Raw genomic sequence first — 19,440 nt, 5'->3', positions numbered from 1 at the left:
TATTATGTATTATGAGCATAAAATGATTATCATTTCACAGAAAATGTATGGACAGGATAACCATTCACTTGAACAGAATTGTATCCTGGAATATAGAAAGGTGGAATACATATCTAGCAACATTCCCTTAGGTATGGTCACAGTCAACAATAACGAAATCAACCTTTCCGTTCACAAAGATAATATATCATAATTAAAATATCAAATATCTTCTAAGGCTTGAATTTGACATGTTAGTATGTTACTTGATTCTGTCAACAGCTATTTGGACAGTGATTAAGCAAAAAGAAATAATAGGCCTTTTTGTTTTAAATCACCTAACATGGCAAAGTAAATGGAGAATAATAGTGTACAATAAATACAAAAGTATATTGATTCTGTGCACTAATTTTGGAGAAACAAGTGTGATACCTGCTAGCCGCTGAGCTTGAGTGGGACAAGCTAATCATGTGTTGGGCAAGCGAAACCATATTCAGTGACCTCATTGCACAAAACTCTGATGATGATTTCCAAATCTGAAATGTTAATTAACAACTCAGGAGCAGTTGAAATAAGTGAAATAGACAACAAATGTCAATATAAGCATAATTCCTTCAAAATACCTCGAGACTTTCTATCAACTAGGAAATAACAGTGTCAAAGACCCTTTATCGCCTTGCAAACCAGAAGATATTATGAAATCTTTAGGCCTTTTCAGCTTCATGTCAGCTACTAATAAGTCATCAAGACCGCAATCCACATCCCATAAATGCAAAAATAGCAAGCTAAATCGAACAAGATATTGTTCAAGTGGTTTGATCCAGTCATGCCCTTCTACGCCATCGTTTAACTCTGATCAGTGTTAAAGCCATCATCCGAAGTCATATGGTGGGGACTAAATGTCTCACTCCACTGTTCCTTCATATAGCTATTCTCTCGGCCATCACCATTCTTGGCCATAACCTTGTGTTTCTGAAAAGGATCAATCAATGCTGCAAGATCAAAGCTCAGGGTAGCAATTCCAGGATACGGGCAAAAGCATTTAATGGGTTGCTTTCTGGTTCGAGAAACATATGGTCCCTTTCCAGAATTTACTTTATTGTTATTTGCTAGCAAAGTGCTAGACCCAGTCATTTTTGACAAAGTAGCTCCATTTTCTGAGTTATTTAACTTGTAATGAGTTAAGGTCCTGTCTTCATGTATTGGAAGAAGTAACGATGAAACTAATGTATTTCCACTCAGTGATGAACCAGAAATGGAAGTTGCACTAATTTCTTTGCAGAAATGATCAAACATCGAGTGAGAAGCAGTCCCATGAAGGACCCTTTCTCTACACCCGGTCTTCACATCCCATATGTATAGAACATCAATGGCATCAGAAATTCTGGAATGGTCCCGACAGAGACATGCAATATAACCTCTTGCACCATCCCAAACAACTTTTGCAGGATAGTCAGGATGTCGAGGAAACATTCTTTCCACCCTCAAAGTTTCAAGTGAACTAAGAGTGACACAAGAATCCTCTCCAATGGAAAGAAAGCAATCACTCCAAGGGCGTTCAGTTCGAGCAGGGGGTAGAATGATTTGGCGCACAGGACCAACATGTTGGTGCATGACAGTAATGAGATTACCAGAATCAAGATCTCAAATACGAATAGTGCAATCCATGCTTCCAGAAGCTAAAACTTGACTAAAACTCCATCCTTTAGCAGCACCAGCCATCCGATGTGCTGCCAGACATAGTATAGCACCCGTGTGACTTGCAAAGATTTGTTTGGATATATAAGAGTCTAATGCTAGACGTGGACTAACGGCAGGAGAATCAAGCCCCCGAAACAAATTAAACCACACAACTTGGATTTCACCACTAAAGAAGCCATATACAATGGCAGAATGAGCATAAAGATTTTCAGAAATAACCATGGAAGAAGATACAATTTGTTCCTTAGGGACAAAATAACAACTATCATCGACATGTATGCTATTTGCAGTTTCAGAGCTGGAAACAAAACTCTGAATAGAAGTTCATCTGGTATTGCATCCACCCAAAGACTCATTTTTATGATCCAAACTAGCAGCCGAAGTCAAGCCAAGGAAAGAAATGCCTTCTCCAAGCATTTTCCATTCATGAAAGAGTTTTGCATGATCATGTTTCCATTTAAGTGACCAGATCGTAACACGCAGTTTCCACTGAAATTGGTCTTCAACAGTGAAGCAAACTGATTCAATGCGAAGAAGTATTTGGCTCAGCTGGACAAAAGAAAATGACAACCTTGCAGCTAGGGGAACAGAAGTGGTAGAGATTATTAAAGAGGTTCAGAATTAAATGTGTTATCTAAATATGATATTTCATACAAAGTGCAGATCCTTTATTATTACACACTAAAAAAATTTCAGATTCATGGGTTTCACCAGTACTTTGTGCCTGCCCATAATTTTTACTTTTGAGAAACATAGCCCCTATAACATGTGCCTGACCATGCTTGTCTTCAATACAAAGGACATTGTTCATAAAAAGAATCAATCCTATTATAATGCCACTTCCCAACAGCCTCAATATAGATCGATCTTTGATCACAGTAGCAACAATGGTCCTACAGGTTGCAATTGACACAACTTGTCCAGCCTCAACAAAGCCATCTTCCAATGTCATTATTTCCTGCTTAGAAGATCTCTGCAACCTAATCTCACCCTCACCACTATCTTGATGAAAGTCCTTTGGCAAGGGAACCAATTGTAGCTTACCAAAGGAGTCAGCCATGAGTGAAAAATGATTTTCTCCATCATCAACTGAAGAAACATTGTCCATAAACTTCAAAGGCCCATTTGACAAATTCCCATGAAAAACAGTTTGTACAATGGTATGAGTATACGTATCAAAAATAGCAACAGTACACTTAGGAGGCTTCCTGCTCTGAGATTCTTTATCCATTGAAATCTCACCCCCTTCAGCACACTCCATCAAATGATGGTCAGATAAGCGGGCAGCCTCAATAAAGCAACAGCCTACACAAGCATATCTTGGATTCCAAGGCAATGTACAAATAATCGATGGGCTGCCAACCCAAGGTGGCAGTTTTCATCTACGCCTGCAGAGGCCACTACTTCTGCTCCAGATGAACAACATACTGTCAGTGCAAGCACTCAGAAATGCACCACCATGATCAAAGCAAGAGTTCAAAGCAACATTACTTGAATTTACTGTATTTTTTTCTCCAGATACTACAATGGGACAGCAAATGGCGAGATCAGCTATTGGTGCAGCATGACCACACAACATAGCAATCGGTTTAATTCCCTGAATATGACAATTTCCAACAGTCATTCACAAAAATCAACGATCTGAACTATACCCTAACAAAACCCAGATTTACTACATAGAAATTTTAAACATAATATCAAAAACCAAAGGAAAAAGGAAACAAATACAAGCTCTCTGGTCCTTCAATTGCATAATACAAATATAATAAGCTAGCTTCTTAATAATAATGATGATGAAAGAGAGTCGGACTCTTGTAGTTAAATTAATTCCCTAATTTGAATCGAGTGAAGTTAGTTGGTTAAAGAGTGGGAATCTGTGTTGGAAGGTTCCACCACAGGATAGAACCATCGGATACGCCGGTGTAGAGAGTCGGAGGGTGTTCGAGGGGGGCGGTGGCTGTGAAGCGGTGGAACGGAGGCGTGCCTGACCAAATACACGCCACATATCGGCACTTCATGGCGTTTCTAGCTCTGCCTTCAAAAGCGTTGAAGGATATGTTTTTGTTAGAAATTTGATGATAAATTTTGGACCCATAGATTCATTTTTGCTATTTTATTTGTGATGGGTGTGAAAGATTTCAAGTGAAACAACAGACCTCAAACAAGACTCCCTCCCTCTAATGGTCACTGCTACTTCAATAATTTTCCAGTAAACGTAAAAGGAGAGAGCTTTCCAAAATAAGCAAATGGTAATTATCAAAATCTTCACATTTAGTTAAATTGCTAGATGAGAAGAAATATCCAAAATTACATGTTTAATCACCCATCTTTTTTCTTGGTTATATTTTAGTCACCGAACTATTTTTTCAAAATCATATTTAGCATTAGGTTTTGATTTCGTTTTGATCACTGACCGTTAAAAATAAAATAGAATTGCTAATGCGATATTATTTATTTTTTTATAATAATGATGCAAGATTATATTATGATGATACATCATCATTAGGGATGGCAAACGGGCGGGTCGGGTACGGATACCCCCTCCCCCATCCCCATACCCACCTAATATTTTTCAATCCACCACCCGTCCACCACCCATGATGGGTACAAATTTTCAAATCCACACCCGCCCACGCGGGTACATTTTCAAATCCATCCCCACACCCACTACCCACTAGCGACATACCCATCTAGACCCGCCTGATAGCAAACTAATGGGATGTTGGAGTTGGTTCCTAGACAGTTCGTGATGGGGTAGCAGCGCATGCTTCAATTTGTCAGAGGAGTAGCTCTACGAATGTTATGGAGAGAGATTGTAGGGAGCATGTAGTCGTAGAGCTGGATTGTTGTGTTGCTTTCGATGTTAATGCTCATAGTGCACCTAATATGGGTTTTGAGGGGCTAAAGAACATGGAAACTGCTGCTTTTGATGTTAATGCTTATAGTACGGCTAATTTGTGTTTGGATGGGCAGAATGAGCTAAAGAACATGGAAAGTGATGTGGTTAGTGGGATTATGGGTTTAATCAAAGAGCCGAATATTTCCCTACTAAATATCCTTAATATTTGGATAAATTATATGTTATAAATTATACAATATTAAAATTTATAAATTAGTCTCTAAAATTACACCTAAATTTATAATGGTCCAAAAGTTAATAGATATTTAGCTGGGTGGGCGGATGTGGGGAGGGCGGATGTAGGGCGGATGCGGGGCGGGTAATGTCTCAAACCCATTACCCGCCCACGACCCACGACGGGTACCACTTTATAAATCCACACCCGCCCACTACCCGCTAAAATTATGCCCATCCCCGCTCCAATTGGAGCGGATGCGGTGCGGAATCCACGAAACTGTACCCGTTTGCCATCCCTAATCATCATCGTTAATTCATTAACTATGGGATGAAAATAGCCAAGAGGTTGAACTAGAAGATGATTGAACTCTCTTTAGATCTTTTTCAAGAGGTTGTTATATCTTTTAATGAGTTAAACTCTGATGAAAATAGTCAAGAACGGGTGAATTAAAAAATAAAAATTTGTGAAAGCTTTGAGAAAAAAAATTAAAATAGACACAATGATTTATATTAGTTCAACTTCCTCCATGAAGTTTAAATTCATTAATCAGTTATTTGTACTAGGATTTTTTACAAAATCACTAATTTGTTCAACCTTTGATGATAAAACGTAACCTTACAATTTTCATAAGATTTATACCTAAAAATCTTAAATTAACTCTCACAAATAAAAAATTATCATTAATAAATAATGAGATTCCTTACGGAAAGTATTTGCACAACTTAAGCACTAAAACACTCTAGAATATTAATAGTGAGAATTACAATGAATACACAAGTTAGTATTCATTTGAAAGCAAATAAGAATTGATTACAAATGACTTTCTAATTTAAAGACGATTGCATAAGCTTTTTATGATTTTTCGTCTTCAAACAGGTCACAAGATCTTGTTTATATATATCATTCGTTTAATTATAGCTGTTTGAGTTGATGTAAAAATGATTATAATCATTAGAAAGCAATTTTTACGTAATAAATGACACCCAAACGCCTCTAATATCAATACTCTAGGTGGAGTATTGATTCTCCTACACTAATATAAAATTATAACCGTTATATAATTTTTAGTATCGATACTTTTAATGGAATATCAATACTTTGTTGGCCAATATCAATTACTTGGATTAAGTATTAATATTAATTTAATACTTGAAATTTGATGAAATAAATGGAATATCGATACTCTGCTAACGATATCAAAGTTTATTTTATAAAATTGAGTATCAATATTCTTGTGAGATTACCGTTTGCTTCATATTTGTTTTAAATATGGTAAATTATATAAATGGTCACTAAAATTTTAGTACATTTGTATTTTGATCATCCAATTTTTAAAACTTATAATACAATAATCGAACTTTTAGTTTGTTGATAATAAATTTCTTTTATTACCTACCATTAGTTTAATAAAATAATTCTTTTATCCTAAAAATTTCTCCAAAATTGATCGAAAACCACATTACGAACAAGAGCTCTTTGCCTACACTTAAACCTTCCTAAAACAATCGTCTTCCTTTTTCTCTCGTCCAAAACTAAAAACAGCACCGTGGCCATGGCGGTGATGTCAAAGCTAGATCCCTCGCCTACTTTTTTAAAAACAATACAAGAAATCATGAGAATTTACAGATCCCTCCCACCGAGGCCTTCAATTGGGGAGGTGGAAGCAGCTAAGTTCGTCATCAAAACCGTCGAAAACGGGAAAAAAAATCAAACTTAAAGAGATTTTAAGTGAAACAACCTCCTGAAGATGTCCCTGTGGAACATTTTCCCGTCCTACTACAACAGCGGAAAAGACCATAGTGTTGTTTCACAACCATGAGCAAAATAAAGATGCCCTTCACTTGGTTGAAGCTGACAAGATGTTTGAGACCTTTGATGGGTTGATTCAAATGGCTTCTTCGTTGTTTTAGGGTTTTCAGTTAATTTTGGGGGGAAGTGCACCATGGTGCTGAAATGTGTTAAAAGAATTATTTAATTAAGCTAAAAAATAACACTAACATGTCATTTAGATGAAACTAACTGGAGATAAAGTTAGACACCTTACGAAAAATAAACTAAAAGTTTAGTAATTTATTGTAAGTTTTAAAAATTAGATGACCAAAATGTAAACATCTTAAAAGTTTAATGATTATTTATATAGTTTTTTTTAAAACAATTTAAGTTAATATGATATTGTTCCTATGGTATTTATTATAGAAAAAGTATTGATACTAAAAGACCACTTAATTCAATTTTAACAGATTTCAAACCAAAGACACTTAAAAAAAATTCTGAGCTCATTTTTCAATATATAAAAGCTTTATTCAAAGTTTAAAGAAAAAACACTATAATTTTGGATAGAATGATATCTTAAAAAGTATATATCAAAATCATCAAAACTATATTTTAACCATTCAATACTTCAAATAGGGTTCTCCCGTAATTTTATTCATTTAAAATAAGCTTTTACTTATTTAGATTATAATAAATCAAGATTTTTCTCGAATATTAAAAAGATAGACTTCAAAAGAATAAATACATTAGACATGCAAATAGTTAATACCGTTATTCAAAGTACTTGTTTTTTTATTAGCAACATTTTACTTTCCACCTAATATGAAAAAAAATTCCCACCTATTATGATGAGGTCATCTTTCATTATTAGAGGGAAAATTACTCCCAATAAAATGTTATATCTTAATAAAATTAAGAATTTTTTGCAACATAAAAATCCATGAAACTTTTAAATAAAATAATCACATTTCATTGTATCAAACCATCCCATTATACCCTAAAAATTTAAGATATTTTAAAAGTAATATTTCTTATTGGGGAAAAACAATATTTCTCCCTTTTGCAATTTTAGAAAACTTCAAATTTAATAGATTATAAATTTGGTCAAATCCTATAAAAAGTTAATAACCCCTCGACTCATTTAATCATAAATAATTCTGTTAAAAGATTTAAAATGATTATTTTTCTTTAAAAAAAGGGGTTATCATGCCATTTTCCCTCTAAATATGAGGTGACATATGTACACCTGCCTTTGTTTTGTACTATTTGGAAGGGAAGAACTACTCTTAACCACAATAGAAGCTGAAAAAAGTTTGGACATGAAATGAAATTATGTTACCTACAAGAATTAACAACTAAACATGCTGAAATCACAATTCCAGTTTTACACATGAAAAGAAAAACTTAATTGAGTTCCAGTTGGTATCTGGGCTCCTTAGCTCTTCTCCTATTTAATTCCACCAACTTTACCATCCCAGTTTTCTCCCTTGCAGCATCCAACAATCATCAATCCGTATCCATGCCAGACATCAGAATTCGAGCAATGGAACAGCAAGTAGATAGATGCGAGAAAGAACACACACTTCGGACTTCATGAATGCCAACTCTGCGGTTTCAATCATCGCTTCCCTGCCTTCTTCCCACCCTTCCCACCCTGAAACAGAGAACATAAATGGGGAGAACTTGTTTTGCAACACAAAAATTAAACAACAATCTCCAGGAAAGAAGCACTTGCAATCATCAACTGAAAGCCATTTACAATGAATCAAACAGGGACGAAGGAAAGATCTCAAATCGATAATCTAATTAAAACTGCACTTCCCATCACCAATAAACAAAAGCTGAAACCAGGGAAGAGGATGTTCAGAAACCTATACAAATGCATGTGAAGTTGAATTGAAGATTTTGATAGCATTAAATCTCTTTTTATCAGTGGCATATTCCAACATAGGTCACAGGGTCAATCGGTAATAATTGATCCATTGTGCAGAAATGACAGGTCACAGTTACTCTTTCAAAAAAAAAAAAGTCACAGTTATACACATCCTCCACTGACTCAACTTAGCGCTTCATTGTAACCAAGGTTTCTTACCTTGTGAGGTGGTGTTCCTGGTCGGAATGCGTTGTTGCCAACAAATCCACCCTTCCCTTTCTTCTCTAAAGATTTAAGAATCTGAAATGAACACGTTAAACTATCATCCACACTCATCATGGCACCTGCATTATCAAATTCCCCGCAGTAGTTTGGAGCAGAGAATATGGTTACTAACTGTCGCTTTGCAAAGAACTCGTAACCATCTTCTACAACCTAAACAAAGCATTAAAAAGAAAAATTTACAAGTCACTATGAATACATGGTTGCAGATATCTTTATTACTAGAATTTAGTCAAGTCTGCCCATGTTATTATTCTGCCAGTAACACGAAGGTTCAAGGAACGTGGGCATAAGTGCATCTGCTGACATGCAAAGATATTATCTATAGAGTACTGATGTACTGCACTCTTCATTTTTCACATGCTTCCCACAATTTCCTCTATGTCATCAATTGATGAAAATTTAGAAAGACAAAAGAAGTGAAAGCTTCCATACACCTATGCTGTAAGCCAATTTAGAAATACCTGGTGAGCTCGACAAATGAGATCAAGGTCATGTTTTTGAAGGAATTCAGAAACTATATCAGCACCAAAAGTAAATGAAACACCCCTATCATTCTCTCCCCAGCCATCAAGATCTTTATCAGGATCAGCCCAAAGAATATCACAGAGAAGGCCCTGATCTGGCACATCAACAGGGCGAGAAATCTTCCGGATCTGATCCAATTTTTTCAACTCAGGTGATAAACCACCATGCATGCAAAGTATCTTCTCATCAATTAGTGCAGCAACTGGAAGGCAGTTAAAGCAATCAGTAAACAACTTCCAGACACGAACATTAAACCTTCTTTTGCACTCATCATAGAAACCATATATACGGTTAATTGATGCACATTCATGGTTGCCTCTAAGGAGAAAAAAATTCTCCTTGTATTTGATTTTGTATGCGAGGAGAAGGCAAATTGTCTCAATGCTCTGCTTGCCACGATCAACATAGTCACCTAGGAATAAATAGTTTGCAGTAGGAGGGTATCCTCCATACTCAAACAATCGTAGAAGATCAGAAAATTGACCGTGAACATCTCCTGCCAAAATAGTATGAAAGCTAATGAAGATTATTACAACCCCAATTTGTTAAAACTTGCTAAACAAACAGGAATCAAATTACATATATGCAAATCAAAGCATGCACACCAAGCCTGTTCGATGAAGATCGAGTAGAAGTCCAAGCCTCTTGGAGGTAACAAATTACCAAACATACCTTACGAACCAAATTAAAAGGCCTTAAAATTATTGAGACTTCGATCTTATACACACCAAAAAATAAAATATAAATATTACAGAGCTCAACAGCTTCAGATAAACTCTAACTCTTAACTCTAATGAACCCTTTTGACATATGCTGTACTAATGACAACTTACTAGACATCAACCCCAACACACATGCAAAAAAAAAAAGGAACATTAAATAAGGGGCAAAGTTCAGCTTTAAGGAAAGGAACAAATAAACAAACAGAATAGTGCAGCTTTAAAGTCTTACTTCAAATTCAACAAGACAAAGCATTTCAAGCTCCATGCCCTCCATCTAAGGGTTAACATAATGCTGACAATTTAGAATCTTCATACGAAGACCATCGGTCTCGTCAAAAACGTTTCTTCTCATAATATGAAGTTCTAACTTCTCCTTGATATGAGAACAAAAACAAGACTTTCAACAAATGCTTTTATTATCTTCCACCACAGAGAGCAATATAATTTCTTTAACTTCCCGATCGCACATAATGTCCACAATTTTCCAAACTGAGACCCTTGTTAAAGAAAAGTTGTCCTATTTCCACCAGATTACACATATCAAAGTGCAATAACAAAAATCAGGATCCTAAGACACTAATTAGTAATTAACACATCCAAAACTTTGACAGCCTAAAGTATCATCTCCATATGCCATAGGAATGACGCATGTCACATCCAACTAGCTATAATAGTTGAGTCCGGGTGACATGCGCAATTTATATATCTTTACACAAAACTCACCCATTAATGATCTTATTGCTTCCCAAGCAACAACCTAGAGTTGTATTACTAAAATATGAGACTACATTATAGGCAAAAAATTAATGAAAATAATTGCAAAACTCACATTTGAAAAGCTGGGGAAACCAAATAAAGAACTAGCATAATCTTCTCGGACCACAAAGACTTGCCTGGCGGCGAATAGATAAAGTATCTTTGGGTTGTTATCTCCCAATAATGCATTACCAAATGCCAATAACAATTCAATTAACAATCTAAGTCCAAAGCCCTTTAGTCTACATTTACTGCTCTTTACAATCTGACTGATTACTTCCTTTACATGTCTTCATTACATTTACATCAAGTCAATAGAATCTTCCATAATTCACCATTTCACCTCAATAACACAATTACAATGAGAAGCTCGGAACGTGGATATAAAATTAGCAAATTCTTACATCGAAGATAATCAAGATTAACAGATTAACAACCATTAACCACGTTTACATAACAATAAATAGAAAAACTTCAAATTAATACTAATTATTACCACAAATCTTGATAGGAGCCTCAAGCTCTAGAAGATTAGGCTGGCTAAGAAAGCACTCTTTGGAGGCAACACAAAGCTGCTTTATCTCAGCCTCCGTCAACTGTACTTGCTTGGTAGTCCTCCCATTCTTTGTCCCCAACAGCCTCCTTATGATGTTATCAAGCAAATTCTCGTCCATCTAAAAGAAACCCTAAAACACAAACCGCCTTTTTCTTATTCTCTCAAACGGGACCGGGGAAAAAGAGATTCTCTTTATTCTTAAATTGGGTTTCGTTTGTTTCCTTTGTATCTGTATCGGTGATTCATGGGGAAGCAGCGAATGGGGTTTTAAGATAATTGGGGACCGATATTGTGCTAGACCTCTTTCACAAAACAACCTTTATTTTGACTTATTTAGAAGTGAAAAAAAATGCTTTAGGCTAAACTAAAAAAAAAAGACAATGTGTCCCAAATTTTTAATTCCCCAAATAATGCACCCATTAAATTATTTCTTAGGAAATGGCGTATGCTACAGTGGGAGGTGAAGGCGTCGTGTAATCCATACATCTTATTAAAGGTATTAAGATCTCCATGCGTCTTCAACACATTTCCCATGCCCCGCAAAGCTACATCATTGTCTTGCCCGTGCAGTAACACAATTGTTTTAATGCAGCTCTCCGAGATTCTGACACCCATGCTCTTATGTGTGTAAAATAAAATCAATTTTGTATAAAAAAATAATTTTAGTTGTATATATAAACGAGTTGGGATGTTAGATTGAACAAAAAATAGTGAAGAGTGAAATAGTAAAATCATACTAGTATGGATATCTACTTGAAGAAAAAATAATGAGACTAAAAGAGGAAGCATGCAATTTGAAGGAGCATTCGGTGGTGCATTTGAGAAAAAATTTAACGAAATTTTCTTTCATTTTCTTAAGTAAGTATTCGAATAATTTATATTAATGTTTAATATTTTACCTCGTATTGTTCTGTTAAATGATATTATTGAGTTAATTTACAGATATTTTTTTGTAAATCAAGTTCAGGAAGAAGTTCTCAAGTAAGTATAAATAGATTTTATTTGAAGTATTATTATTTATTATTATGCGTATATCAATTTTGTTATATTTTTAGTTTTTATTTGACTTGTGGATCATTACCATAAATTTTTAATAGTATTGATTTAGTATTTCGATTAAAATGATAAAACAATCAGATCATTTTACCTTATTAATTATTGAAAATTCGCTAGAAAATTTTGATGATTATTTAAATAATAGCAAAATATTGTTAGAATATTTTTTTTCTAAATTATATATTTTTCATACGTAGAGAAAAATGAGCAATAAATTATTCATGACTGTCCATTATAATTGACAAATTATGGAAAATGAGGTCAGTGTTGTTTTTCAGTCTAAAAGACCTATAAATATGATGTTTAAAAGTGACATCACATTTATAGAAATGAAGGAGATGATAGAAAGAAAAATAAAACTACAATTGATGGGATGAGGTACAAGTTTATGATATGTCCAATCCAGTCATGTATGTTGTAGTACCACTTGAAGAGGATGATGATATCAGAACTATGATTGAAGTACATGACTCAACAAATATTTCAATTACTGAGTTATTTGTTTAGGTGCATAAGATATTTGATGTTCCTGAGTCATTAAAAAAAGTGGTTGGAAATTCATCTCAAATGACTTTTGGAAGTGAGTTTGACGACCCTACATATAGGTCGATAAATAAATTTATGGCGATGTTGGAAAGTGCAAATGAAGTCAGTTGGACATCGACAGAAGCAGAGTATGGGGCAAGAAGCATACATCATCCAAAATGACTATTGATGTTGATGCAGAAAATCGCTGGGGAGAAACACATGATGATTCCAACGAATATGAAGAAACTAAGGAACCTGATTTGGTTAATGATGACATTATTTTTGATGGTGGTCAAGCTGATTTGGTGAATGATGAATATCCGACATCGTACCAACCAACCCCTTTTATGTACAAGATAGATTATGATGCAATGAGGGCACCTGAATTCCCAGAGATGCCACATTTTAACTTCAGGCTACGTAACTGAATCATCTGAAAACTCAGGTGAGTTATCTGTTGGAAAGCAATTTAGAGGAAAAAAAGATGCTACATTGGTGATTAAAGAATATTGCATAAAAGACCATGTAGATTACAAGGTTCCAGAGTCCAACCAGAAAACTTTATATGTGAAGTGTGTTAAATATATCCCTGAGTGTAAGTGACTGATCAGAGTGTCTGAAATGCCGAGGCAAGATGCGTAGGTCATCACAAGGTACAATGGTCTTCACACATGTTTACGAAACTCCATTGAACAATACCACTTGCTAATAGATTCCGATGTAATATGCCAATATGTGAAGGTGTTGGTTGAATAAAACCAATGATACCTTGTTTAGTGTTAGTTACATCTATTCGAGACCAGTTCGGATACAATGTAAAATATAAACTGGTTTGGTATGCGAAGGAGAATGCAAGGAGGTTAATATATGGTGATTGAGATACATCATACAATGAGCTATCTGATTTGTTACAAGCTATGAGATGATTTATCTAGGGAAACATAGTGAAATCTGAAACCATGTCTGTATACAACCTAGAAGGTCAACTTATTCAAGGAAAAAGAATATTCCATAGACTCTTTTGGGCATTCAAGCTATGCATATGAGGATTTCCAATTTTCAAACGTATGGTCCAAGTAGATGGTATGTGGTTGCACAAGCAATATAAGCATATACTACTGATAGCAGTTTTCCAAGATGGTTGATAGCATATAAATATATGTGATAAGGCACATAAATCTGTGTAAGTATACACAATCGATGCAAGTAATACAATAGTGAGTGAGTACCATCTCCATAGGGATTGAGGAATTCTTTAAAGATTGATACAACTAGGAATAAGTGTCACTAACTAATCCTAAATGCCTAAATCAAATGATATAAACAAATGAGTAAAGAGCTATGGTAGATGGTATGAACATATTGAAAAAGTTTATTGAGGCAAGAATTGTGTGAAGTGAGCAGATAATTTTTTTCGTGGCAAGAAAAATATGCAAGAGTAAACAAATAAAAATCGCTAAGGCAAAAATTAATTGCAAGAGTAAGTAAATAAAAGTTGCTAAGGCTAAAAATGTTCAAATTCTGAATATAGACGAACAACCTCATACAATCAGACTTCTAACGGAGTACTTAGATTGGATTTGCTACGACAAGAAATTATTCTATGCCTAGGATGATCTAAGTACAATATGTCTATGTTGCCCGACATGATTTACTAAAAGTGTTCATAGGCTATCTCTAGTAAGGAACCTGATACAACTATTGCCACGACAATACCTCTCAGCGTAAATAGTGACACTATCCTATCGATTGAGTACTATCCCTTTTAGTTGCTTGAAAACCTCTTCTTATCTCTAAGGCATATTAGAACCTCACTATCCTAGATTAGTTCCCTTGTTCATATAGATCTAACCTATCTCTCGATATTAGGTATCAACTCCTAGAAAAATGACTATCTCTCAACAACTCTTATAAAGACTATGAATATTATGCCAAGGCACCATACAATCTCTCAAAAGTTCTTATAGTACTAAGACATAAGATTAAAACAGTGAACAAAACAATAATAAAATAAATATACTTAATCATCCATTAAACATAAAATAAAGTATCATCCTAACATCTCTAGTACCAAATAAAACAGTTCATGGCGTGGCTAAAATAGTCCCAAAATATTCGTTAAGTACAAGCCCTTAAAAGATAAGAAATAAAGAACAAGAAAAAGAAAACTCTAAAAAATAGAGTTGTTGCTATGACATGAGACCATCACTACCTATGACTGCTCCATCATGCTAGCCTCTCTTGAGGGCCTAACCGCTACTCTGATAAAGCCCGACTATAAAGGACACCAAGAAAAGCGAGAGGAACGATGGAGAAGTTAGTGCTACAGTCGCATTTTCCAAAGCTTTTTAGGGTAGATGAGAGTGGGATCTTCTAAATGGTGGGCGTAATGTGCTATTTATAGTGGGGGAATTTCTAGGGTTTAGTGCCCTTGAAATTTCCCCAACTACCCTTGAATTCATGCCCATTTCGTGAATTATATGGTAGCTGGAAGTGGTCCCAAATCCTATGCAGAAGTAGAGGTTCAAGTGAGGTACATTAGACAGTTGGCCATGCGACGTCAATAATTTTGTCTCGTACTGCATCTAATTTGCAAGATAAAATTTACCATGGCAAAAAATTCCTCACGGTCATCATCTTCAGTTCCTTTGTCACTTGCACAAAATTTGTCTCAACAAATAATTTCCTCCTCGGTCATTTTCTATCACCTGTATCATCACAGCCAACACACAACCCTTCTCATCAGCAACATCAATTTTATAAAGAAAAGCCAATCGAGGCAAAACTTTTCCATCATATGCATAAAATGTCCTAAATGTAACTAAAATGTGATGACAACGACTTTCATACAAACAATAACTTAAGTAAAAAAACCTAAAATATAATTTTTTACGAGTTATCACACCCCAAACTTAAGCTATTTCTTGTCCTCAAGCAATGGATAATGAACAACATAAAATAAAATGCTATGAAAAAGTTATAATTAGGACATTCAAGTGGTTTAAAATTTTAGCCCTTGGAAAAAAGTTTGGCTTCAACTTGCTAGAGTCATTGAGAAGTCAAGTACCTTTCCCTAGGCCAAGATCATTTGCAAGCGTGTGTGATTGTATATAGTCTATGCTTACCGAAATTAGAAAGTTCTTAAGTAAATTCTTTTGTTTTGCCAAGGCATAAAATTATTCATTAATAAATTACTCCTATTTATTTAACATTTAAACTTTTTAATTTTTAATTTTTAATTTTTTTCATTGCATAAGGGGAGACAACCTATCACAAATACCATCCCACACTCTAGATAGATGGGAGCATACCTTTCATCCATGATTTAGTTAGGTAGAGTCATCCTGTCACTACTTTCATTCACTCATGTGTTAAGAATGTCACAGACTAAACTTTTAGGTCCATGGATATTGGCGTAAATGTTCACGAGAGGGATTCTATGTGCGTAGACTTAAACTTCTTGGGCATAATGAGTTGGCCCTGTTCTTGGAGAATGCTTACAATTCAGTTAAGGATCAAGTTTGGGGCATTTGAGAGAAGCGATGAGGGTGTTAGATGTTTGATGAGGGCATTTTTTCAAGGCTCATGTACTTAGATCGAGTCATGTGTGCACATATTTCTGTAAGAAAATCGCATAGAGTGTTGGGCATGCCCAAAACCATCAGACCTAGGCCCATTCCTTAGAAGGTTTTAAAAAGGATAATACTATCTAATAATTAAGGGGATAAATACCTAATTGGGGATAATGTTGTATTTGAATTCAAATGCCTTAGAGATATAATTCTTGATAAGGTAGAATTCAATTTAAGCTGTCAATGTATTTTGATCTAGACCATCAGATTTTAAGGGCCTCAACTATAAATAGAGGGTTTCACCCCTCATTTGTAATCATTTCATCAATTTCATTCATTCAGAGTAATAAACTTAGGCATTTACTCTTACTTTCTCTACGAGTTCCTTTGTTTCTAGTTTTCTAGCCTTGTCGGCTTGCTATTCTTCGTGCTGAAGCCTTTGTGGCTTGTGTTACCGTACTTGAGGGATAGTATAACCTTGAGAGTGGTTCATTTCTGAGTTCTTTCAAAGTTTCAAAGTGGTTTAAGTGGTGGTGGCTTAATAAGTCCCCACAATGCTCGTGCTTCTGAGATCGTTCAATCTTGCTGGTTTGGATTAGGCCCAATGGTGTTTTTCTTTCGTATTGTTGCTTAACCCTATCAGGTTTATTCATCACTTAGTGAGCCAAAGACTCACAAGGATGAAGTTAAGGTTGACTTAGGCATCATTTCGACTTGGAAATAGTTTAAGTGCCGCACAAATCGACTATCAAAAGTCTAGCCCTGTGAAAAGTGGCATCAGAGCAAGTCGAATTATAGGTGTTATGGATTCAATAGTGATCCATGCTTGTTTTGTTATAAGAAGTATCATATTGAGTTGAAGTATTTCGTTGTGGATTCAACGAGTATTTCAGACAAGTTTTGTGGAAAGTGATCGAGATGGCACAATAAAAAGGAGTTCTTCCCACTAAGAATAGCGTGGAGAGCCACGGTGGTGGGGTCGAACTAGGGAAACAATGTATGGGAGTTACCCAGGATCATTGGAGATGAGGATCAAGAACCTTGAAAGCTTCACTGAGGAAGCCAAAATGGTTGAGGAAGTTGTGGAATCTCGTCTTCAATAGTTTGAGTCTATGAGGAAAGGGTTCAAAGATGTGGTACAACGGATTCTCAATGATTGGACGTTGATAGAGATGAGCAATATACTCAGGATAGAGATGAGTAATGTGTTCAGGATCAAGGTGATTGCCCTGATGGAAGAGATGGATGGGCTCAAGAGTGAGCTACTCATGTGTAATAAACAATGGGTGGTGGTGGTGTGCTCAAGACCTTCATCGAAGGGCTTAGATTAGGAGTGACACCTTCTAGTGAGCAAAGGGATGCTCAGAGTTGTTTGGAAGCCAGAGTTGTAACCGAGTCAAGGTGTGAGTTTACAGGAGTCAAGCCAACCAAAAATGAGTCGTCCAGGGCCATACCTAAAGATAGTGGTGAAAATGGTGGAGACTATGACATGGGACAGTTGACAAAAGGCAAAGAAAGCTCTTCGGGTGGCCAAGAAGTGACATCGATTGTTCATGGTGGAATAATGCCTTCGGGGAATCATGGCAAGGCCATGTTTGTGTCAAAGAAGAAGGAAGGAGAGTAGCAAGCCACTTAAATGCTACTTTTGTGACGGTCCTCACTTGATAGGAAGATGTCTTGAGAAGAATCGCCTTGCTGCCATTGTCAAAGGAGAAGATAAGTCAGAAGGGGAAGTAGCTAAAGATAGCGTGATTGTGGGTGTCGAACTAGTAAAGCCAAGAGTGGAGCTCGACACGAAGACGAGTGGCACAGGAAAGCTGAGGGTAAATAAAAGAGATCCACTGAAGTGTTTCCTGTGTCAAGGACCACAAAGCCCAAAAACCAAGCAAAAAAGTCGAGAGTAAATAAGTATGATAGACTAGAGTGTTTTCGGTGCAGAGGTCTACACATGGTATGTGAATGCCCAAATCAAATGAAGCAGTCCAAGGGAAGGGACAAGGCCGAGAGTAGTGAGCATGCCAAGCTTGGTTCAATGATGTTTATTTCTTCCAAGGCTTATCAAAGCTAAAAGTAGGACGAGTTGCCCAAACCCAATGTTGCCAAGGATCTTGTCAAAGATACCGAGGGGGTTTTCATTGTTGTGGAAGCTAGAGTTGGCGAAGGGCCAAAAGAGCCTAAATCATTTGAAGATCAGTTGAGCTCAGTGCATGCCGAGAGTGAGGTATAGTATAAGTTGATGAGTTAGAAATGATGGAACATTGAAGGAGTATGCGAGTCAGTTCAAGGAGCTCATGCACAACGTCTCAAACTTGACTGAAGAAGATGCATTATTCACATTCACAGGTAGATTGAAGCCATTGGTAAAGATGGGGATGAAGAAAAGGGGAATCAAGGAGTTTTATAAAGCCTTGATGGCTGGTGAGTCCATAATAGAATTTGGAGTCTAGAAGACATCCAAGTCGAAGTTGAAAGCCATGGGTAGTGGTAAAAGAATCCGAAATGAGGTTCGATCCAATGTTGAGGAGCAATACTCTTCTAGTGATACTTGTTCAAGTCAAGTTTGTTCAAATGGTGAACATTTGAGTAGTGATCACAAGTCTGGAGAAGACATGTGTGAAATTGGCACAAGTAAAGGTGGCAAGCACCTTAAGCTGATGGCAAGAAATGAGCAAACAGAGAGTCACCAAAGTAATGGGAGTTGCAAGCTTTCCTGGATAAAGTTTGAGTGGTCCGAGAAGATGGACAAGCCCAGGATCGAGTTACATAAGGACATGGGTGAAGACAGGGTCAAAGAGGATGCGAGACTTGGCACGATAATTTTGAGTTCTGCCAAGGCAAGTGGAGGCCGAAATCAGAATGGTTTGATGTATATGATCATCAACATTGCGGGACAATCGAGAGTTTCCTTAGTAGACAGGAGAAGCCGATCTATTCATATCGAAGAAGGCTACCGACAGTCTTAGTTTGAAAGTTGAGCCATCGAAGGGGACGATCAAGATTGTCAATTCAGAAGAGGTTCTAATTATTGGAGTGGCAA

At 36.1% G+C, this 19,440-nt stretch overlaps 2 protein-coding genes, 1 long non-coding RNA gene and 1 pseudogene across 3 annotated transcripts; 1 reads left to right on the top strand and 3 right to left on the bottom strand.

Moving 5' to 3' along the window:
• Nucleotides 1-313: 313 nt before the first annotated feature.
• On the bottom strand, nucleotides 314-1,998 carry LOC120209250 (annotated as a pseudogene).
• Nucleotides 1,999-2,004: 6 nt separating this feature from the next.
• Nucleotides 2,005-3,268, bottom strand: LOC120209249. Its single transcript, XM_039208304.1, has 3 exons — nucleotides 3,172-3,268; nucleotides 2,398-3,086; nucleotides 2,005-2,258 (listed from the first exon to the last, which is right to left on the bottom strand). The coding sequence occupies exons 2-3, from the start codon at nucleotides 2,939-2,941 to the stop codon at nucleotides 2,005-2,007; spliced, it is 798 nt and encodes a 265-aa protein (XP_039064235.1). The 5' UTR covers nucleotides 2,942-3,086; nucleotides 3,172-3,268.
• A 4,540-nt stretch (nucleotides 3,269-7,808) lies between these two features.
• On the bottom strand, nucleotides 7,809-11,551 carry LOC120209246 (serine/threonine-protein phosphatase PP1). Its single transcript, XM_039208300.1, has 4 exons — nucleotides 11,188-11,551; nucleotides 9,150-9,709; nucleotides 8,623-8,838; nucleotides 7,809-8,184 (listed from the first exon to the last, which is right to left on the bottom strand). Exons 1-4 carry the CDS (start codon nucleotides 11,363-11,365, stop codon nucleotides 8,149-8,151), a joined length of 990 nt encoding a protein of 329 aa, XP_039064231.1. The 5' UTR covers nucleotides 11,366-11,551; the 3' UTR covers nucleotides 7,809-8,148.
• LOC120209247 lies at nucleotides 8,297-18,886 on the top strand. The gene is made up of 4 exons (XR_005524382.1): nucleotides 8,297-8,415; nucleotides 10,151-10,157; nucleotides 13,909-13,918; nucleotides 18,876-18,886. It is a non-coding gene; the product is annotated as an uncharacterized LOC120209247 (long non-coding RNA).
• The last annotated feature ends 554 nt before the right edge of the window (nucleotides 18,887-19,440 follow it).

This window comes from Hibiscus syriacus, unplaced genomic scaffold, assembly GCF_006381635.1.
Source record: "Hibiscus syriacus cultivar Baekdansim isolate YM2019G1 unplaced genomic scaffold, ASM638163v2 tig00018530_pilon, whole genome shotgun sequence".
In the NCBI taxonomy this organism is placed as follows: Eukaryota; Viridiplantae; Streptophyta; class Magnoliopsida; order Malvales; family Malvaceae; genus Hibiscus; species Hibiscus syriacus.
Note: the sequence above shows the minus strand (reverse complement) of the source record. Positions and strands in the feature narration are given on the sequence as shown.